The following is a 23,430-nucleotide window of genomic DNA, read 5'->3' on the forward strand; positions in this document are numbered from 1 at the left end:
GACGGTCCGTTTCTTCCTCCCCAGCGGCAGGGCAAAGGCACCTTGGGAGTAAGATCCTCATGCAGGGGCTGGCAAGGGGCCTGGTGTGGTGCGGGCACAAGGAGGCACACAGCAGCGCAGACAGGCTTTATTAGTGATACCAGTACAGCGGAGGTACCCGCAGCGCAGGGGAGAGGGGACCCATGCCCACACTTGTCCCATCCTCCTTCTGACCCTCCTGGGCCTCCTGAGGACGGGGCCTGGCCTGGGCCAGTTCCTCCTGCTCCACCTCCAACATGGGGATGGAGAGCCCGGGGCAGGCTCGTCCTTAATCCAGTGCTGCTGCTTCCTGGATGGGACCAGCTCTCCCCTCCGGCCCCCTAGGCAGGGACCCTCAGCTCCTGAGGAGGGGCAGCTTGGGGGACCCGAGGCCTGGGAACAGCATCAGGGCCCCTTCCTGCCCCACACCCCTGAGTTCCCGGGGGCCCTACACAAGCAAGTGGGGGATGAAGGGGCTTCTTCATGGGGTCTGAGCCCCCAGACGTTTGGGCTTGAGGGAGCCCCAGAGCGACTGAACACCCCTGCGCACCGTCCACCCTACACGCCTGGCTACAGACTCCGCAGGGGGTGCTGGGAGGCAGGAGGTGGAGGTCTGGGAGCGGGCATCCAGACACTTCTGGTAGCGGAGCTGGAGAGGCAGATGGGGCAGTCACTCTCCACCCTGCCCCACGCGAGGTCATGCCACCCCCACCCCCCGCCCTACCTGCTTACCATGCACGCAGCCTGCACGGCCTCCGAGAGGCTGGCGGCGTTGGGCTCACACCAGAACATGTGGCAGCAGAAGGAGGCTGGGCCGGCAGCCATGATGAATGCAAACGTGTGGACATCCCTGCCCACGGCCAAGAAGGAGAGGAAGCGCACCCGACACTCCCCCAGCACTGCCTCTGTCTGGAGGAACGAGCCCAGTTAGGAACACTGCCCGGCCCTGTGTTCCACTGGGGCACGTGCCGTTTACTGGGAGCTCTTCCCGTTGCCCCTGGATTCCCCTCCACCGTGAGACACAACCAGGCCTTCCACCCCAGCTCTTTACCTGCTGGTGCAGGATGGTGAGGGTGGCAGGAGCCACGCTGACATGACTTGGGGTCCACTGCTCACGGCTGCTGGAGGACAGGACTGACTCCAGGGCCCCGTTAATCACGTCGACCCCTGGAAGGCACAAGCACGGCACTGGTGAAGATGGGGGAGGTGCTCCAGCCCTCAGCTCTGCCCAAACTCACGGCACCTGTTCCACCCCTTTCCACCAGCCCTCAGCCTTGGAGACAGTGCTGCCCTGGTCCCTCTTCCTAGGTCCTGTCCTCCTCCGGCTCTGGGACTTGACACCTTTCTCCTGCCTTGAACCCTGGGTTTGGGTTCCTTCACTGCCTCTGCCCCTTCTCCTGAACGGCCTGAGCCCCATCTCTTGCCCTCTCAGTGCTCTTCCACGCTCAGTCTCGAGGCTGCTTTGTACCGTGACAATGACTCGCAGGTCAGCCAGGCCCAGACCTAACCTTTTTTTAATGCGTACATCTGAGGAGTGTACTCTGTGTCGCTTCCTGCTAAGTCCCTTATGCCCACACAACAGTCTCCCAGTAGTCTTTATTACCGTTTCACAGATGAGGAAACTGAGCCTTCGAGAGACTGGGTCATGTGGTTTGAGTTACACTGATGGATGAGGGTGTGCCTCTCCCCCAGCTCTTTTCTGTATTCTTAGTTTTCAGAACTGGAAGCATTTTCAAAACTTTAGCTTTACTACAGAAATTCTAGAATGTGCTCAATGAACAAGGAACCCAGGAGTTTGGCTTTTAAGTAAATTATCTTTCTCTTAAAACACAATGATCCTCTCTGCCTCACACTGCGTTTACACACTCGCTCTAGTGCATGCCACTTCCGCTTGAATGCAGCAGAGAAGCAACACAGGCGTGCACGGCTCGGCAGAGATGTAGGTCCAGGCCCCAGTGGGCGTACGGGCAGGTCGGTCACGAGCCCCGTGTCTTTGCAGTATCAACACAAAGGCACAGGCCTCTGAGGTCCATCTCCAGACCCCGGGAGTAGAGCACTGGCACCTCCGTGGACACAGGATGAAGCGGAGGACAAGGTCTTCCTTGAAAGTCTCTCCCCAGTTTGGCCTTGCTCATCTTACCTCTGGCTGGATCAAGGCCAGGCTTCTCTCCCAAGCATGAGTCTTCCAAACACTGGCCTCATCTAAGCTGTCGAGCCTCATAATTTGACTGCTCTCTGAGCTTCAGGTGATTTATATGTCACTCACTAATATCTAATCTTGGCAAATGGCCTGCCAGGCAGATGGGGAATACAAAGCCAGAGAAGATGATGCCCTCGTGGGACAGACTGCGATGGATGGAGAAGCCTCCGTCTACAGTGCTCCTCCCCTCTCTCTGACTGTCTGGGAAACCCAGGTTCTCATCCTGCAGGTCTTGCCTGGGAAGGTTCTCAGTGAAGGGAGAGGATGCGCCTGAGACAGCTCTTACCACAGTATCTTCTGACTGCTGGAAACCCTTTTTCCACACTGGACTGTGGCCATCTTAAGGACAAAGACCAATGTTAATTCATGTCTCCAGGTCTAACACAGGGCTAATGTGGGGGGGGAAGCCCAGATGCGTAAGTCACCCTCAGGGCTGCTTGGGAAAGTGCACTAAACTGGCAGAACTGAGCACCGACCTGGTGAGCGCAAGTCCACGGGGAGGTGGCCATACAGGCAGGCGTGGAGGGACAAGGTCACACTGCAGAGCGGCTCAAAGGCAAGGCAGAGGGATGCAGTGTCTGACATTTAGGAAATCTCAAAGTTCACAGAGGTAGGAGAGGCATCAAAGTCAAACTGCGTGTGCAGGTGACTGGGGGTGGAGTCTGGCCTCAGAGTCTGAGAGGGGTGGGCAGCAATGTGGCAAAAATAATGGAAGGATGTGGTCTAGAAAAAGGCTGTCAGATTTGGTAACCACACGGGACTAAAACCTACACCTTCACAACTTCCTCATCCTGTTACACTCTTTACTTCTTTTCATATCAGATGTTGCCTTTTAACAGCCTACATAATGTGCTCATTTTATTATCTCTCTCTCTCTCTCTCTCTCTCTCTCTCTCTCTCTCTCTGCTAGGAACTGAGCCCAGGGTCTTAGCACTAAGGTACATCCCCTGAACATCACTTTTTCATAGTTTTAGTTTTGACCCATAGTCTGAGGAATCGCGGGCTACATGAATGAGGAGTGAATGAGTGAACCATTAAGGAATGAATGCTGCAGCCTCAGGAGAGGCACTGTTTAAAAAGGAATGTGGGTAGAGCAGGAAAGGAGCTTAGACGCCCCTGGCCCAAAGGCTCCAGCTTAACCCGAGTGCCACCACAGAGCTGGTGGGGCAGTCACGGGACGCAGGTACCGTACACGGTGAAGGCCCGTGGAAGGTGGCGGGTGAAAGAGGGACCGATGTGGGTGTGTGGCGAACAACTGGAAGAGCCAGCACAGGTTCAAAAGAGTGAGGAGGAGGAGGATCGGACGCAAAGGTGCAGGGGTCAGCTGAGCATCCTTCCTGCTCCCTGAACTCGTTTCTCCCACCCTCAGCTCCAAGGCTTTGGCGGGGCCATTTGACTACAATGGGAAAACCCAGTCCTCTCTGTAAATCGAAGCCTTCCCTTCCAATCCCTACCTTTCCAAAAGAGGGTTCTATCTCCAAACCTAAGAGGTTTCTGTTTTGTTTGTGCAGAATTTAGGGACCCACACTGAGCTACATCCCCAGCCCTCTGGCCTGCCAGAACTGAGCACCGAACTGGTGAGAGTAAGTCCATGGGGAGGTGGCCACACAGGCAGGCGTGGAGGGACAAGGTCACACTGCAGAGTGGCTCAAATGTAAGGCAGAGGGATGCAGTGTCTGTGACATTTAGGAAATCTCAAAGTTCACAGGGGTAGGATAGCATCTCTTTTTTTTTTTTTGAGATAGCATCTCTAAATTGTACAGGCTGGCCTTAAACTCACAATATTCCTGCCTCAAGCCAGTGGCACACACCTGTAGTCCCCGCACTCGGGAGGCTGAGGAAAGAACATCACCACAAGTTCAGGGCCACCCTAGGCTACATACACGACCCTACCTCAAAAACAAAAACAAAACAAAACAAAAAAACCCACAATACTCCTGCCTCAGCCTCCTCCATGCTCAGCTTGACTATAAGGTTTTGGTTATGAAAATCAGCCTTGTTTAGCTGGGTGTAGTGGTGCACACCTGTAACCTTAGTACTTTGGGAGGCTGAGGCAGGAGGACTGGAAATTCAAATTTACCAAGACTATGTCTCAAAATGAAAAATAAACAGGGCTGGGATACAGCTCAGCGCAAAGGCACACACACAATACTCCCTACTTCCAAGAATAAAGTCAGCACGGTTTGAAGGGAAGGCAGAGGACAGAGGAGGAGGCCTTGGGTCCTGGTTCTGTTATTCCTGCCTCCACACCCGGGCCAGGTCGCATTCATCCCTTCCTCCGCTTGTTTATTCACCTGTTATGTTCCTCCTCAGTGCCTTTCTCCACGCCACTGGCCACTCCGCCACACGATCTCTTTCTACCACTCTCCCGGGGCGCCGCCTCCCTCCTCACTTTAGCTGCCCGGCTTCTGGGCCAACCCACGACTCTGATGACCGACACAGCCCGCTGACGCCCTCATTTCTGTCGCAGCCCGGCCCTCTGACGTCAGCTGCAGACCCGCGGGTCTCCCTGCCACCTTGACTGTGCCACGCAGGGTCCTCAGAGGCACCTCAAACTCAGCAAGTCCCAAAGAGAACTCATGACATCTACAGCCAAACTAGCTTCTTCCAGCATCTGCTATCTCCGGAGAACGGCACCTCTGCGGTCAGATCCAAAAGCTGGGAACCCACGAGTCATCCTTATGCTTTTGTCTCACCTGACAGTCAGCCACTCACAAATCAAGGCCCACTGATTTGAATGCCCAAGCGTCTCCTGAACCACACACTCCTCTTCAGCCCCATCACAGTCTAAAATGCCCTCGCTTCGGGTTGTGGGCACGGGAAGAGCCTCACCTGCTCAGGTCAAGGGCACTCCTACAGCTCCCCACAGCTGCCCTGGCTAGAAAACTGTGCCCCAAAGGTCCACAGTCTGCCTTCCAGTCTGAAGAGCAATAGGGAGGCTTTGGGACCTTTAAGAAGCAGGTCAGGCATGGTGGCGCATGCCTGTAATCCCAGCACTCAGGAGGCTGAGGCAGGAGGATCCGTTGCGAGATTGAGACCAGCCTACACTACATAAGAAGCACGCCGAGCTGGGGGTCCTTGGGTGACTGGGCACCCCGCACCCTTGAAGGGGTTGTGGGACCTCGGCCTTTCCTCTCTCTTTGCTTCCTGACCACAAGGTGAGTGGGTTTTGCCCTGCCTCATCCTCCCACCATGACAGCTGCTCTGCCAAAGTCTAACAGCAACAGGGCTAAATGGCCACAGACTGGACCTGAAACGTCGGGCCTAAACAGAACTTCACCCTGTAAGCTGATTATCTCCGGTGTGAAGGGAAAGGCGACCAGCAAAAATGCCTCTTTGGTATGCTCAGGCTGAAGACCAAATCGCGAACTTTGCCTATAAGACCACTTGCAGTCTGACTACTGCCCTAGCTCTCACCACTGCTAGCAAGAAATGTCAGTGCATGGCCCAGTGTGAGTTTGCTGAGAGTTCGAGACCAGCCTACACTACATAGTGAGTTCAAGGCCAGTCTGAACTGCATAGCGAGACCGTCTCAAAAAAAAAAACCAAATGTCAGTGCTTCCTATGTCACTCCCCCACACTCTGGACCATCACACACATTTTTTTTTCTTGAGGAGAATGGAGTTGAGACAGGGTCTTGCTGTGTAAGCCAGGATGGACTTGAGCCCACACTGTAGCCCAGGCTGACCTCAAACTGGCAATCCTCCTGCCTCCGCCTCCTGAGTGCTGGGATTACAGGTATGTGCTCTCATACACACACACACACACACACACACACACACACACACACACACACTCTGCCTGAAACAATCTTTCTCTATCTTGCTCCTACCTCCATCTCACTTTACCACATTAGTTCCTATTTATATTTTTTTAAACTCAGTTTAAATGTCACTTTCACAGGGAAGTGTTTTCTAATCCTTGAGACTAGATGAACTTCCTCTGATATCTCTTGCTACTTTCTTTCCACGAATGACTCAATTTATTATGACATATTTATTTGTGTAATTATTTGATTAGTTCTCAGTTCTTCTACCATAACTTCCTACAAATACCCTTAGAGCAGGACTGTAGCCATTCTTGCCCCACTGATTAAATCACAGCCCCACACATGGTAGGCTTCCAAGCCGTTTGTTAGCTGAATAAACAAACGACAGGTACTATGCAAGTCAAGTCTCTACGTTCAGTGCCTTATATATAAATAAGTATTATTATAACTGCAACCTTACAGGATTGTCAAGAATTAAAGATAACACAAGGATAACAAGAGCCAACTGTGCTCACTGCTTCTTTCTCTAGATGCCCATGGCCCAAGCTGGTGCTGCAATACTGACGCCAGTGCCAGGGTGCTGCCAGGTGATTTCCGGTCACCTAACACTTGCTTCCCAAACCCACCACAACTCTTCCATGGGGTGCAGGAGTGAGGTTTCCCTCTGCTCCTCTCTCTGCACTGGTCCCACGGCAAATGCCCAGTGAGGATACGCTGACCGCTTCTCCAGGCGGGGCACAGGGTGCAGCTGGGACAGAGGAACAGGAAAGGGGGGTGCATTTTGAGGAGCAGGGGGATGCCAAGCATGAGGAAGGTCCAGCAGAAGAAGCACTGGAAGGAGAAGGGGGCGGGCAGAGCTCGAGGGTCAAGGTGGCAGACCTTGGGTAAAAAGACGCACATACCAACGGGCTTGGCAACAGGCACGTTCCCCAGGTAATAGACTTGGAACTTCTGTACCAACTCATTCTTCGGCGCTGGAAATTCCACTGTGGGAAGAAGAGGAGTGCATGTCGGGCACATCTTGCTAATTCCTGGGCTCCAGTACCAGTGCACGGGCGGAGCACGGCCCAGCCAAGGCCCCACCCGCACTCCTTGCCCATCTCCCTTTAACCGAAGTCCCCCCGCTTATGTGACCCCAAGTGTCCAGTCTCTGCGTGTTCGCTGTTCCATCGCGTCTGTTTAGAGCTGCGCGTCCTCTTGGGCCGCCCCACCCCTGCCAGCAAATCTGAGTGGAACAGAAGACTGTGACACTGACCCTGGAAAGGGACATCGACGAGTTTAGAGTGGTCCAGGGAAAGTCCGTTCACCAAGCAGCGAGCATTGCGCCGTTCAGCCATGATCTGAGGAAGCAAAGAAGGGAGGGGAGAGGGGTCTGTCAGAGCTTCTTCACCCGGGAGCCCCCCACCCCCGCTCAGGGACCCCACCCACACCCTTGCAGAGCACAGGTGGCAGCTGGTCCAGGGAGCGGAGGGGGCCGTGCCTTAGAGCAGATCTCATGCAGGCTGGTGGCGATGTTCTTGGCAGGTGCCTCACAGCGAAACACGTGGCACTTGAGCATCTGGGTCAGCTTATCGCGAGCTACGTAGGCAAAGTCCCTGTTGGGGGAGGGGCACCTCAGCGTCTTCCGGAACCCTCCTCAGGCACGGAGCCTGGTCACCAACCCACCCACGTCGTCCCTGCCCCTCAGTTCCTCCAAGTGTCTGCCGTTGGATAGTGCCCTATAAATCCTGTCTTCTGGAGGGAGGGTGGACAGGCAAGCATGCCGAGGTGGGGGATAACGGTCCAGCACAGCAGGCGGGAAGGGCCAGGGCAGAATAGGGAGTTCGGGCACTTCCAGGCAGCTGGTCCGTGTGTGGGAGGGGGCTCAGTCAAGGCAGATAGGCATAGTACCTCTCTCTGGGTCCGGCAGCACAAGAGAGGCAAAGAACAGAGTTAGGGAGGAGGGCTCTGACTGCTGGGTGAGCGCCCACCCTAGAACCCCAGGCCCGGTCCCCACCTTCCACTGTCCCGCCCGACGCCCCACACTCGGATGCTGACGATGGGCTGGGCGTGCAGCAGTGCCTGGCTCTGTGGCTCCACCAGCTTCAGTGTCTCATCCTCCAGCTGCAGCAGCAGGTCCTTGCCCTGCAGGCCCAGGAAGCAGACTCTCAGTGCTACCCCAGCAGGGGAGGTGGCTGACCTCTGCCGCCTCCAGCTCCGGGGACATTAGCCACAGCTGACGGAGCAGCGGTGGCGCCTTGGTGCACCTGTGGACCTCGCTCACTACAGCTCACATGTCCTCTCTCCCGTGACTCCTCTTGTCACGGCCACCACCGTTAGGCAGTCCCCAGCCTGGGGTCCTCTCCATCCCCCTCGAGGTGGGCCAATCCCCCCTCCCGGCACTGTCTTGGGCAGGTCAGATCTCCCATCTCTCACAGCGCCCCACACACATGCGCATGGTCACGACCTCCCGGGCTCAGGCCCTCACCTCTCCCCAGCCCCCAGACATGGGGTCGTGCAGGTTGTTTTTGTGGTAGGAGAGCTGGCGGATGCAATTGTTGACGGCCACGCTGCTGCGTCCCGGGGCCAGCTCCTCCTCAGTCATCTCCACCCAGCCTAGGGAGCGCACGGCGAAACACTGCCAGACACACAGGAGCGGGGAAGGGGAAGGGTCTGAGCTGAAACTGGAGGCGTCTGCATCACCGGACACGGGGAGCTCCTGACTCTTACCCGGGCCCGCACTGTGACTGAGAAGCCCCAAACAGGATGTGGTCAGGAGAAGCAGACCACAGGGGAGACCACGGCTAGTACAAGGACGCGTGGAGCCAAGCCTGGAAGGGTCCCTGCAGGTCTCTGGGCTGGGTGATTCAAAAACTGAAGAGCCTCCAGCTCACACGCAGGGCTCCGTGCGGAGGCTGGGAGAACCCCTAGCCCGGGACCTAGGAGGCCCACTGAGACCAAGGACGGCCCCAGAGCACCGCACGAGGGGCGGGCTGGCCTGCACACGAGGGGCCCAGCCTGCACAGTGGGCGCTGGTTGTGAACACACCTTGATCCCGGCGTTGGCATTCCGGGCAGGCAGCTTCTCCTCCTCTTGGGGCAACGGCTCTGGACTGAAGGCAGACGGTAACAGCTGACACAGCGCCCCAATCCGCGGAGCTGTCCCAAAGCCCCCCCCCAAAAAAAGTCCATCCCACCACCAGCCCACCGCATCTACTGGCTCACCTGAGGCTCTGAGCTGGGAAGGGCAATGTCCCCTCCTCAGGGTCCTTCAGCCCCAACTCCATGGTAGCCTCCTCACTGGGTTCATCCTTGGGAAAGGGATTGGGAAATAAGAACCAAGCCGATGCCCTTCTCTAGCTCTCCTTGTGGTAAAGCGTGGCCCCTCACCCACCTTCCAAAACTCTCCATCCTCGAAGCCTTCTCCATGGGTAAAGCCTGTCCAGGTGAGCTGGGAGGAAGGACAGGAGCAGTAGGTGCTTGTTTCACGCTGTTCCAGCAGCACACACACACACACACATACACCCTGGCCCGTGACCCTCACCTGGGACTCCTCTTGGGGGCTGCTCCCCTGTGACGGAGAGGCCCTGCCAGGGGGCTCCCACTGGGTGGTCCCCGTCGGGATGTGCCAGTAGTAGGTCCCTGAGGTGTCCTGGACCCTCATCCATCCAGCCGGCAGGTCGGAATCCGTCTCGAAGGCGTTCGGGTTCCAGAAGGAGTCTGCCAGGTGGGAGGCTTGGTGAGAGTCGGCTCACCCAAACAAGCAGACAGCAGATTCCCAGGCCCAGTGCCCTCCCTGGTCCCCCGCGGCTGAGGAGGGGGAAAGGGCTATACACAGCACACTTCCTGTTTCTTTCCAGGGCCCACAGCCTGGAGGCACCACACAGGGAGCCATCAGCAGGGAACACGGCTCAGGGTTCCTGGTACTGTCTAATGCGGCCACACGGAGGGAAGCAAGGCAGCAGGGAGGAAAAAGGGGAGAGAGGGGAAGCTGGGCGGCCCTAATTAACCTCCTCTCACACCTCGTGCCTATCCCTATCTCAGGGTGTATAAAGGTATGCACACTCAGCAGCTTCGGAACACAAACGTGAGCGCACAGACATAACGTAGATGCGAGTTCTACCACACACCCACGCAGACACAAACACAAAGCTATGCAACATACGGCAAAAGCCAGCTATGACACAGAGCGCACATGTGAGGAGGGGCAATCACACACCAACTTTAGTCACATGTGTGTGCAGAGGTGCACACACATGAAGCTATATATAACAGCCCTGCCACACAGGGGTGCAAACACACCACTGTGACCCCAAACACAGGTGTGCGTACCGCACATATAGGCGGCCACACACCCAGACACACAACATATGCCAACCCCCGCTACCACACTCACACACTCAGGCGAACACGTCATGCACATGCCACTTACACACGTACTGTACACCCTTCCATCGCTGTCACCCGCTCATGCATCCTCCACCTCTGCTGTGCCTGCCAGCCCCACCCCACAGCACGCCCAGCCCCCAGCCGCCCCTCACCTGGGCTGCTATCCTGCAGGATGATGGCCAGGAAGAAGTCCTGGGAGAACATGGCGCGCATTCCCGGCCCCTCCTGCCTCCACCCTCCCTCCTCACAGCCCCTCCAGCCCAGCCAGCTGGGCTCACAGCCTGGTGCTGGGCTGCAGAGAAAAGCTCATCCCGCCCCCTTCTCACCAGGGCAGAGCGTCTGCCAGGCGAGATCCTCCCCCGCCCGGAGCTCACTAGGGAGGGGCCAAGACCACCATACTAGGGAACCCCCTTGGGGTGGGGACGCCAGGAGGTGGGGGACTCATGGGACCCCCCCCTTCCCACTCCCCTCTTCTTTACCCTGGGCCCCTGCCCCATCACGACTCTCCACCCACCCTCCAGCGGTCACTTCAGTGCCACACAAGCCCATTCTCAGGAGCACCGGGACGCCCCAGCCACCTGAGGCCCCGCATGGTCTATAGCTCCACGCATAAACAGGGTGTGGCTTCCAGGCCTTTAGGGACCTTTCTCCTGTCTAGAACCTGCCCAGCAGTTTGAACCCAAAGGTTGATCCTTGAGGGCTGGGGCCTAGCAAGCTTGGCTAGGGCTTAGGGGAGCAACCCCCCCTCACCTGCCAGGGCCCAGCTAGGCTGCAGCGTCTCCTCGGCAACCGCAGCACCAGGACCGGCTGGGAGCGCCCAGACTGCTGACGTGCTCCCCGTTACCAGGGAAACCAGGAATCCTGACTGGTCCAAGAGGCAGCACTGAGGGACAGGCAGTCTCAAGATCCAGGCTGCCGGGCAACCAGCCACAGCGGGTCTGCGAGTGGGCGTGGTTACGCCAAGGTGTCGGCGCACCTGATATGAGTGATTCAGGCAAGACGCCTCACCATGCTCAGCTTACAAATGAGGCAGGTCCGCACACGCCCAGGGAGGAGGGGCTCTCACTGCCCACCCTCCTTCTAGGCAGCCTCCACTCCCCTCCAGCCACTACTTCCCCCATGTCAGGCCCTGACACTCAGCCAAGACTCAGCAAATGCCTGCTCTTCCCCGGAGACCTTCCTTTGCCCTCAGAGCTCTCTTGTTACAACCTTCCAGGAATACCAGCACCCACAGCCCCGTCCGCCACAGCCCCAGCCTGCCTCCTGGAGGGTCAGACACTTCTGGAACCTGGAGGCCAGCTCACCATCTCCTGACTGAGTCACACAATCCATCTGCCATCCCTGTAAGCCTGTGACTTCCTGCCTCCAAGGGCTTCATCCTTCCAGTCTGCCCTGGAGGGGCAGCTTCTCCCCCACTGACCATCTGGGAGGCCCTTCTGGAGCCTGGCACACCTCCCTCCAAGCGCAGCTCACCTGGGGCTTTTGCTTCCACACACATGCAGGTATTCCAGAATGTGCGCTTTCACCGATGCGTGGATCCATGCAGACACGCACGAATCCAAACATGCGTGCGTCACCCTTCCTGCCTGCACGCCCTCACCCACGAACGCCACGGCGGTGACGCCAGGTGTACTCACTCGCCAGGAGTCAGTGATTCCCTCAATGCTCTCCCTGTCTTTCTGTCTCACATCACTAACAGACTCCAGACTCCTAGCCTGTTTTTTAAAACCCGGATCATTGCGACCACCTCATAAGGGCCTCACAAGAAAGGGGCATCCTTCCTACCCAGTCACCTCTAATCTGGGCTCTACACCACAGCCCGAGTGATTCTTATGAGAAGCAAAACTAATCAAGTTGCTCTCCGGTTTAATACTCGTAACTGTTTTCTCACTGCTCTCAGGACAAACCCAAACTCCTACATGGGTCTGATGTGCTGTTTATGCCCCCGTAACCCTGCCTCTCGGTCTTATCTCTGACCAGCCTCCGCTCCCCCGACCCCGCCCGCGTCTCTCTACTTGGGGCAGGTCCCTCACCCTCTCCCAAGCCCAGCCTCCCTCTTCTTGATCTTCACCTACCACCTTCTCCTTCAGACATCAGGACACTTTCTGAAACTGACCCACTCCCCTCTCAGGCATCCCTGCTTCGGCTCCCCTAACCACCCCCAGGTCATCATACTGATTATAACTATTTCTCTCTCCCCACTAGACTGTGAATGCCAAGAGGGTAAGAGCATCTTTGCCCTGTAGCATACATTCCAGTATTCAGGACAAAGCCGACAGATACACAGTTCATTCATCTATCATTCATTCACTTAATTCGTAGATTTATACATTCAGTTGACAATTTTGTGGAGACCCTAGGACCGGAGAGAGAAAATGATTTTTGCTAAACCCAAAGCCCCTTCCCAAAGGAGCGCAAACCTCCGCTGTGGCCTTCACAGTCACAGCAACATAGTCACGAAAGAGTGAGCAATGCTTAGTCCCTTCTGGGGCTGGCCCCACCCTCTACCCTAGCACCCACGGTCTCTACCCCTGCATGCGCGTGGGACTCCGCACCACGCCCGAGGCCTTGCTGAAAACACTGTGCAGGCCCAGCAGCCCCTCCCAGATCTTCAGCCTCTCTGTCCTCCCCTGGCAGAGCCACCATGACCACAACGTGAGTCACTAAGTGACCAGGACTCACAGTCCTAGGGTGGCAAACTAGCCACCTGCAGCCTGCGGACTGACACACGCCTCAGGCAGACCGTGTGGCCTGCACACTGATACTGACAAAAGAGACTCAGTGGTTAACATTTTCTTTTGAGACAAGGTCTTGCTGTGTAGTTCAGGCTGGCCTTGAACTCACTATGTAGACCACTCATGACGTGTTCTTATAGAAACAAAACACAGGAACCCTGGAGTCTGGATGTGACCAAGGCTCTGGAATGCTTTACTAATTTACAGAGAAAAGACAGGAACAGAACCATGTTAAATACCACCATAGGGAGAGTCTGAAAAATCCAGAGTATGGAAAAACCCAAGGCAGATAGTTTCTTCAGTTAAAATGACATAAAGATAGACAGATAGAAAGATAGAAAGATAAAATAATGTGTAGATCAAAAGTAACTTTAAGAAACCTATCAACAAAGGCCTATTTGAATACTGATTTATCCACTCCAATGTTTTTTAAAGTGCAACAAGAGGCTGGGCATGATGGTGCACACCTGTAACTCAAGCACTTGGGAGGCTGAGGCAGGAGGATTGTTACAAGTTCAAGGCCAGCCTGGACTAAATAGTGAGTTCAAGGTCAGTCTGGACTGCATAGCAAGACCCTGTCAAAAAAAAAAAAAAGGCAACCAAAGGAATATAAATATTGACTGGGTATTTGATGATATTAAAGAATGTTTAATTTCTGTTGTCATGACAACAGAATTGTGGGGGCGGGGGGTTAAAGTTTTTTTCTTTCAGTTATGGATACATAAAAATTTAAAGATGAAAGTATTTGCTTAAAAATAATTTAGGCTGGGCCAGGCATGGTGGCGCACACCTGTAATCCCAGCACTCGGGAGGCTGAGGCAGGAGAATTATTGCAAGTTCGAGACCAGCCTGGGCTACAAAGTCAGCTCAAAGCCAGCCTGAACTGCGTAGCGAGACCCTGTCTCAAAAAAAAAAAAAAAAAAAAAAAAAAACCTTAGGCTAGAGGTAAAGTAGGTGAAGGCACAGATGTAGCCAGATTAGCTATGTACTGATAATGATTGAAATTGGGTCACAGGTGAGTCAGGTTCATTATTCTATCATTTCCACGTTTGCAGATTATGTCCATAGTAAGTTTTTCAAAAAAGGCTGCTGTGCCACTGTGGGCTCATCTGAATTGCATATTCCCTGCAAAGATCCAGAGTTTGAGGTCTAGGTACGTCCAGTGCCTGATGAGGATGGGATGTGTGTGTGTGTGTGTGTGTGTGTGTGGTGCCTGGGATCAACCCAAGGGCCTCATGCACAGTAGGCTAGGCAAGCCTTCTACCACTGAGCTACACCCCAGCTGCCCCGATCTTTGTTTATACTCCCATCCCTCTGGACTGTGGTTAAAGCACAACATCTCTGTCCGAGAAGCAAATGTAGAAACTCAGCTTATTTAAATGAAATACTTTTAATGACCACTCTTTATAGTTCTAATATCTAATGTCCCTCCACAAAGAAGCGTATGTTCATCATTCCTTCAATCCCTAACTTTTAGTCAGTATCCTGACAATACTGTATCCTTGCAATGGCCAGAAGGTACTCTGCATCGGGCCTGTGGATCTTTCTTTTTTTTTTTGAGACAGGGTCTTGCTATGCAGTTCAGGCTGGCCTTGAGCTCACTTTGTAGCCCAGGCTGGTCTCAAACACACAATAATACCCCTACCTCAGCCTCCCAAGTGCTAGGATTACAGGCGTGCGCCACTACGCCCAGCGGGCCTGTGGATCTTTTGCACGAAACACTTCTAGTCTTTCCAAACAGACCTGTGGGGAGGGGCCGGCTACTCCCTCCACACCTGGCCTGGTAAAGCAAGCACACTGTCCCAGGTACACAGATGCCCTGATAACAGTGTAATGTGGAGCCAAGACCCAGTTCTGGCTTAGGTCTCAGTTCCACCATGATCCACTCTGTCTGAGACCTTCAGAAAACTATTAAAATCTCTCTAGGTTTCTTCTCCGTTATCTGTAATATGGGCACAATGACAGTATGTACTTCACAGTATTACTGTATTAGACACAACAGCACCGGGCAAAGGGCCAATTAAGTGCCCAGCAAACCCACCAGCCCACCTATCAACCCATGCATAACGCACAGATCCATCCATGGCAGCATGCATGATGGACAGATCTACCATGTCCAAGCACTCTGAATGAAAAAACTTGGGTATGGTCTGCTGTAGCCTGAGGGCACAGGCTGTCCACTCATGTCCAGGCTGGCCTTGGGCACAGCACGGAGAAGCCTGACCTCTGACCCCATGCCTTCCCACATTCCCATGCCAAGCTCCATAAGGTACCTGTGTCCTCTGGGGAGCCGTAGGAGGGGCTGCCCTGGGATAAGGTAGCCCAGCTTGAGTCCTCGTCACTGGCTGCACTGTTCCGCATGCCAAATAGGAGGCTGGCACTCTTGCTGTGTTCCCGGGGGCCATCTGTGAGAGGCTGGGACCCAGCAGGGACCTCCACGCTCTCCAGGGGCTCAGGCAGCCCTGGGGGAGAAGACAAGTCCTCCTCCTCCTCATCATCCTCGTCTTCATCATCCTCCTCCGCCTCCCCGGCCGCCTTCTCCTCTCCCTCATCTGGCCCGTGCTCTTGGGTGCTGATGATCAGGCCAGGTCCTCGAAGCCCTCGGTTAGCTGCATTTTGGGCCGAGAGCTCCAGCTCAGAGTATAGGTGCATCAGACCTTTGGGGCCCAGGGGTGCTGTTCCTGGATCCTGGCTGGCCTCCTCCGCCAGGGTCAAGGTCACGTTGCGGTTCTGGTCACGGTGGGCCGTGGCAGCCCGCCGGAGCTGGTTCTGGCCCTCCTTGAGCCACTTGGCATTGGCAGGGCCTGGCTCAGGCCCACCACCCTCCCCCATGGCACTGCGCAGGTCCTTGGGTCCCACAGCTGTGGCCTGCAGCTTGGCGTTGAGCAGCTGGTTGTGAGCAGCGTGCAGGGGCAGGGGTAGGCTCAGTGCAGGGCCACCGTGGCTGTTGGCATTAATGGCCGACTGGCTCAGTGACGATGGAACAGACATGGCCTTGGCAGATCCTGTGGAGTGGGAAGGGGAAACCACGTTGAGCCTGTGGGCAGGACAGCCGCATCCCAGCTTCTGACCCAGGCCTGCACTCTGCCCCTCCCCTCCCCACACTCAGTGGGCCAGCACGCACCGCTCCGTGCCCCACGAGCTATTTTCTCAAGAGAATGACTGGGCTCAATTCTGTCTTTGCCCTGTCCAGGCCAGACCCACATCTGTAGCCCATCCCAGCCCCAAATCCTCCAGCTCAAAGCTTTTCAGGGCGATGCAGCCCGCGCCTGCTCTGCCCTCACGGCCACCAGCACAGCCTCTGCACAAAGGCTCTCTGTGCGTCCCCACCTCCCCACCCAGCTCTTCAGATCGGCGCTTACTGTGCCAGGGGCACAGCTGGCATGGGGCTGGCTCGTGCTTTTTGAACACTGGACACTGATTGTCCCTTTCCTCCTGCCACACTGCCGTCCTGAGCCCCATCACTGTGAGCTCGCCAGGCTGTGTCCGCATCGAGTACCACGGAGCTCACCAGCCCCCAAGCCTACCCTACGTGAGGGAGGGCAGAGTCAGACCTCCAGGGCACAGCACAGGAAGGCTGGCCACGGAGGAAGGGGCCAGCTCCAAGTCATTATTCCTCGGCAGGATGAGGCAACGTTTTGGTGACTACTTCTAGGATGCGTCTCCCCTCTGGCACAACCGCCCTACCAGCCCTGAGAATGCCATATGCTCAGGTCACTGCAGGAGCCCTTGACCCGGACCCTCAGCCCTTCAGTTCTTTGCCCAAATGTCGCCTGCTTAGTGAGGCCTTGCCGGAGCAGCCATTTTAAAAGTGCAGGCTACCCCTCCCACTGCAGGAACCCCACACTCCCCCGGACACCTATCCCCCTGACAAATTAATTTAGGATTCCCTTTGCTTAATGACTGTGCCCTCCTGACTAATTTAAGCTCCATGCTGGTGGAGCATTTTGTATTTTTTGTAATACAGTATGCCCAGTGACTAGCACAGTCCTGGCACAGAACGGAACTCAATAAGCATTTGTTGAATGAATGTAGGAATCTGCCCTCCCACTCCTCCGGGCCCCATTTTAGCATCTCCTCTGCCAGTGTCGGAAAACACTCTGGTTATGTCACTGAGTCTCAGCAGTGGCTCATGGTACCCAAACAAAAGCCCCTCCTGCCCTGAGAATGCGAGGCTCTCCTCTCGCAGAACAAGCCCACCCCAATCCGCATCTCCTCAGCTTCCTCAGCAGGCCCTCGCACAGCACCTCCCGCCAAGCTCTGAATCTGCCCATCCTCCGCCCACACTGCTCCAAGGCCTTCCCCAGGCCCCTCCCACCCTCCTGCTCTCCCACCTTCCACCCTTCTGCTACTCTTTTTCCCTGACCCCCACTATGAAGTGTCCTCCTGAGACCTTCCCTGCCCGCCCATCTCCGAGTTCTTTCTCTCCAACCAACCACATCCCGATTCCCCCTCATCCTCATCACAGCAGCCCCTACCTCTGACCTCCTTTTCCGCGGGTCCCACTCAGAGACCTCTCCCCCATGTGACCATCCCCCCCAACGCAGACCATCTCCACCCCAGTGCACTGTGGGTCTTCCTTTCTGACTCCCACTGAACAGCCCCCTGTGCCCCTCAGAGTGCCCTGGATCCATGCTCTCCCTGACACCCCACTGCTCCACTCTCTCTGCCTCCCGACTGGGCACAGGTGTCACAGGCTGCCTGAGCTCAGCTCTGACATTTCCTCAGCTCTGGTGCGAGGGCCTGAGGAAAGAGCCTCACCGCGCCTTTCTACCAATTTTAGCTCCTCAGATCCTAGCACAAAGCCGTGCACACACCTGCAAAAGAAGTGGGGGGAAAATGTTTCTACCTCATGTGTCACTGTTAGTCTGCTCCACCCGGGCAATGAAGAAACTCATAGTCACTAGAATAAGTGAAGAAGAAAGAAAAAATAGCCCTGCCTCTACCAGAACCACAGTAATCTTCCAAAAATGGAAACCAGATTGTGTCACTCCCCGGTTCAAAAAATTAAAGGGCTCAACACTGCCTTCAAGGCAGTATCTGTGCTCATTGGCAGGACACCCAAGAGCCCCTGTGAGCGATCCCTAGGAGCTCTCTTTCTTCCTCCTCCTTCACACCTCTTCTCTAGCCACATGGACTATGTCGGCCTCCGGAATATGTCACACACGTCACACAAAGCCCTGGGTCTTTGTTTACATTGCTCCTTCGGCCTGGAATCCTGTACCCCTGGTAACAACCTCTTCTTGTATTTCCAAACTTGGCTCACTGCTCACGGGTTCTAAGTAATCCTTCCCGTTCTCTCCCCACCCTCAAGCGACTGTTCCCTCCTTTGTGTCCCACAACACTCAGGACCTCACGCCGCCAGTATCTGAGAGCAAGTCTTATCCAATTTCATGGTCTCATTTCCAAGGAGAGGTGCTGCGTGTCTGCCAGAGTGAGCACCATGTGTAGGAGAGGAAAGATGGAACGGACAGACGCGAAGGAAAAGTAGGAAGCCTGGAACTGGCTGGGAATAAACACCAAGAAAGCTCGTGTGGTCCCGTGGGTCAAGAATGGACAAAGGCAGTCTCAGGGAGGGTACAAGAAAACTGGTGAAAGGATCCTGAAGGGAAGCACGAAGGGACAAGAGTACTGGACAGGGGAGGCTGAAATCTAGACAGAGAGAGGGAGAAATCACTTAAACCAACACCCTGGCTCGCAGACTGCTCCACAGTCACAACTCCCTCCATTTCCAGAGATGGAAGATGAGAGGACCTCAGGGACAAGGAGCCCTTTTTTGAAAAACAAGTGCATGGATCCAGGTCTCTCAGAGGTCAGACTAGCGCCATCCTCCTTAGTGGCCGGAAGTGTGCTCCAAGAAGGACACATCTCTCTGAGGCTGGGACAATGAAAACACCAGGGGACTTCGGGCAGCCCCACCAATCTGGTCACCAGGGCTAGAGTGGGGAGGTTCTTCTGTAGGTACTAAAGCCTGGGCAGCTAGCCCAAGGTAGTGTGGTCACCATTACCTCTTGGGAAGTCAGGAAGATGACCAGCTGCCCAATATCTTCAAGAAGAAGCACAAGCCAGCCTCTCTTCTCTCACTGGAATTATCCACACCTAGAACATCTCAAACACTGGGAAAAGCCAAGTGGGTTTTGTGTCAAGGCAGAAGGCCAGAAGAGCCTTCCAGAGGGGAGCTAAAGGAGCAGCCACTAAGCCTGAAGAAACGGGTACCAGACCACAGGGGTGAGTCGGACTGTTGCTCAGAGTCAGGGTCTTCCAAGCTTACTTACTAAATGCCACAGACTATGCTAGGATGGAGGAGAGTAATGGATAACAGGGAAACAGTTCCTCCTGGAGGGTCTACCAGCCTAGGGGAGAGAGTCACTGAACAACTCCGCACAGTGCAGCTGAGCAAATGAAGGACTCATGGGGTCATTCCTCCATTTCCTCACCTTTCAGAACAAAGGACCACCAGAGGGGCTCGCTCTACCCCAAGCTGAGTGATGGCTGCCTGAGCCTAGAACACAATTCTTCTTAGACTTCCCTTTCAGCTCCCCTGCCTGTCAAAGATGATATTCTCTCCTAATTCACAGAAGGGAAGCCATTAGTTGGGCAATATTCTTAAACAAAGTTACCAACTTCAGCACCTATTATTTTCCTCCTTCCTAAAACCAACTGGTATACCTGTAATGTGGATCCTTCACTTCATGCCTTTCTAGGAATTCCACACCACCATTTATGCATTTTTCTCTTCTACACAATCAATCTGTCCTTCTCAATGGGATTCAAAACCTCACAACTTGAAAACAAAGTATTTTTTGGCCTGACCCTTCTCCACAGCCATTGTGGATGGCTCATTGGTCTCTTTTCTCACCCACACAGGCAAATGTCTTCAGTTTTCTCTACTCACTGTTGCCATTTCCTCACCTTTCATTCCTTGGCCCGTTCTAATCCAGCTTCCATTCCTAGCACAACTCAGTAAATAGTACTTACCAAGGTCAGCATGACCTCAGGGTCATGTAATGCGATAGACGTTTGTTCACTTTGGTTATACTCTCAGCAACATCTGACCCCATAAACCCTCCATCCAACTTTTTTTTTTTTTTACAAAGTTTATTTGGAAAAGTAAAAGGGAAGAGTAAGGGAAAACTGGCTTTGCAGAGCAAGCTTTAACTGAGTAAAAGAGGAAAAAGCAACATAAAAGTACACCCCGGAGGACACCCTTCACAGGCAATCGTGAAGAAAGCCATGATATGTACAGGTACAAATTCTCTATGATGAATGCAATCATCATGTATATCTAAAATATAACAATAAAATATGATTAAAAAACAAGAAAGGAAGGAAGCCATGATAGCCTCATCTAAATTTCATACATGGTTTCACACTCAAAATTTCCTGGTTTTCTTTGTATGCTTCTAGCTTCTACATGTGGGCTTCATTTTTTGTTTGTTTGTTTTGTTTTTGTTTTTTTTCCAGTACCCGGAATCGAACTCACAACCTTGCGCTTGCCAAGCAGGCGCTGTGCCGCTGAGCTAAATCTCCAGCCTACATGTGCGCCTCTTCAGACCTTTGCTAGCTCACCTTCCTCTACCAGCCATTACAGGTAGAGTTTCTCATAGCTTGTTCCTATCCCTTTTTTCTCCTTCTTATCCTATATTTAGTATACATATTTAATCATACCCATGTTTCAGTCTCCACCTGTACACTGATGACTCTAAAATTCACATCTCCATTTCAGATCCCTCATCTGAGCTCCAGACTTTCTACTGAACAGTTCCATTTGGATGTTGCCAATGCCCCTTAAACTAATATGACGTTCATATGTCTCACGGCCGCCCCCTAAGTGGTTCTCTTTCAGGATCTGGGATCATGGAATGATACAACCACCCACTCTGTTATACAGACTAGAGAGGGGTATTACCTTTGATACACCTTTCTCCCTCACTCCCTATATTCAGTCTGTCCCCAGGAACTGATCTGAGGGGATTCTGCTGGACTTCATCTACACTTCACCTCCTTTACCAAAAATAATCTACACTGGGGTCAAAGGCCTTAAGATTGAAACTCTTAGCACAGCTTGACCCCTGCCTTCCTCCTTCCCGCTCCAAGCCTCATTGGCTTACTTTTGATTCCTCGAAGACCTCATGTTTTCTCTTTGATCTCGATTTTCCTTCTGCTTGGGACTTCTTTCCTACTCCTAATCATTCCTACTCTTCCTTTACATCTTAGTTCAAATGTCATGTTCTCAGAGAAACCTTCCTTGACCCTCTCCCTATCCCCAAGACAGGTTAGTTTCTGTTCTTCTGGGTTCTCAAAGTACTACCTATCTTTCCCTCATGGTTGTCCTGACTTGTGTCTAGATGTCCCCCAAAGCCTCGTACAGTCACAGTGGGGGCTTTTCAGAGGTGGCTGAATCTAAAGTGTGTGGTGCTGTGATCGAGTGTGTATAATTACTAAATCAGCCCACTGATTGATTTGGCACACTTCTGGCTAGGATTACGGGTGTGAGTGCTACACCACCCTAATCCTGGTAGCCTGGACACAATAAAAGGGGCAGAAAGAGGGTTAATGTGTTCTCACCTGCCTGCTTGGTGTGGGCTATTTCTCCTCTTCAATGCCCCTCTGCCATGCCACCCTGCCTTGGAGCCATCCGACTATGGATGGAAACTGCTGCAAAACGTGAGCTAAATAAACCTTTCCCTCTCTAACTTTGGGAGTTGGGTATTCTGTGTCAGCAAGGAGAAAAGTAGCTGAAACAATGGTATTTATTACATCTGTAATGTTACTCTTTTTGATTTTCCTCCTAGATTACCAGCTCCATGAGGACAAGGACCTAGCCATATATCTATATATACCTATATAGATATAGATATACAAATGTATGTCTTTATCTCCAGTATCTAACCCAGTACCTGGTATATATTAGGTGCTCAAATCCTATTTGTTGAATGAAAAAATATCACATGCATTATCTTAAGGGATCATTGTGAATGCTATGCTGAGAATACCTAAAGGGACATAAGCAAGAGGGTATGTGATTAGAGCAGTCAAGAATAAAAGGAGGAGGATCTGAGTCAAGTTTAACGGGAGGAGGGATGGAACAAAATAAGTGAATTTGAGAAATATTTTGAAAGTGGCTGGGAGGGAATTTGGTAAAATTAACAACAGCAAAAAAAGAATTTGGTGAAATAAGATGGAGAAGGGTGAGGGAAAGGGGTTCATCTAGAATGTGGCCCAGGATTCCAGCCTGGGTAACTGGTTAGGAAGTGGCTATTTCTAACATTTAAAAAAGAACAGATTTGGAAGTAGGGTGATCAGGAAACCAGGGGCGCTAATTCAGCTTGGAGTCTGTAGCTTGCAATTCCTGTTGTGTTTCCAAAGGGATATCCAGAGGACCCCTGGATATGAGAGTCTGAGATTTCAGGAGAGCCGTCTGGATGAGAAATGTAAATTTGGGAATCATCAGCATATTTATGAAATTTGATGCTTTGGAAGTGAATAAAATACCCAGAGAGAGGAAAAAAAAGAGCAGAATGAAAGAAGATGGCTCAGGACAGAACCAGGAGCATGATCAACATCATACTCAGAGGGAGGGAGAGCAAAGGAGAGGAGCAGCGGACAATGCCTAGGAGAGAAACCGGGAAAACGCTTCAAGGAGAGTGAACTGACAGCAACAGAATAAATGCTGCTAAAAGGTAGCGGGATCACGGGCGAGTGTCCCTGGAGTTCACCACAGGGAGGTCTCCGGTGACCTTGGCACAGACAGTCTCAGTGTAGGGCAGGGACAGAGTGGAGCGGTTTTAAGAATGAATGGGAAGTTAAGAAGTGTAGCCAAGGTTTTGGCTTTGAAGGGTGGCAAGAGCTGGGTCCATAGCTGGAGGGGCTCAGATTGCAAGAGACACACTGGCAGATTCAAAATAGATTCGGAATAACCTCTGAACTGGAGGTGGGAGAACTGCTCCTGCCAGGGCTAGGCCTCCTGGCAGAGCCGGGGACGCAGCCGGCCCCAGGGCACACCCCTCGGTCGCCGAGGGCCACAGAATGCGGCTTGACAGATCCCCGGCCTGGGACCCCTGCTGGAATCCCCGCTCCGGGGCCCCCAGCGCAGCCCAGCCCAGCCCAGCCCAGCCCACCGCACCCCTCGTCCCCTCCGGGCCCTGGACCTCCCCTCCCCCACCAGCCGTCCTCCCTTCGCTTCGCGCCCCTCCCCTGCATCCGCCCATGGACACCCCGAGGAGCAGGAGGTAGGGACCAGAGGAAGGGGCGCCGGAGGCCCGAGGTGGGCCGGTGGGCCTGCGAGGGAGGCGCGAGGGGGCTCCGAAGGCGCGCGGCCCGCGGGGATGGGGCCCGGCC

The 23,430-nt window shown here is 53.9% G+C and overlaps 1 protein-coding gene across 1 annotated transcript; it reads right to left on the reverse strand.

Moving 5' to 3' along the window:
• Positions 1 to 111: 111 nt before the first annotated feature.
• On the reverse strand, positions 112 to 16,094 carry Apbb1 (amyloid beta (A4) precursor protein-binding, family B, member 1 (Fe65); the record flags this gene model as incomplete). The annotated part of the gene is given in 14 exon segments (XM_013511828.1): positions 112 to 667; positions 751 to 927; positions 1,070 to 1,185; positions 6,890 to 6,973; positions 7,243 to 7,327; positions 7,468 to 7,582; positions 7,878 to 7,883; positions 7,984 to 8,111; positions 8,455 to 8,604; positions 9,015 to 9,078; positions 9,191 to 9,276; positions 9,360 to 9,416; positions 9,510 to 9,685; positions 15,363 to 16,094. Coding segments are annotated over 14 exon segments (2,130 nt in total). The 3' UTR covers positions 112 to 499.
• Positions 16,095 to 23,430: the final 7,336 nt, after the last annotated feature.

This window comes from Chinchilla lanigera, unplaced genomic scaffold (assembly GCF_000276665.1).
Source record: "Chinchilla lanigera isolate Chin_1 unplaced genomic scaffold, ChiLan1.0 scaffold00013, whole genome shotgun sequence".
NCBI lineage: Eukaryota > Metazoa > Chordata > Mammalia > Rodentia > Chinchillidae > Chinchilla > Chinchilla lanigera.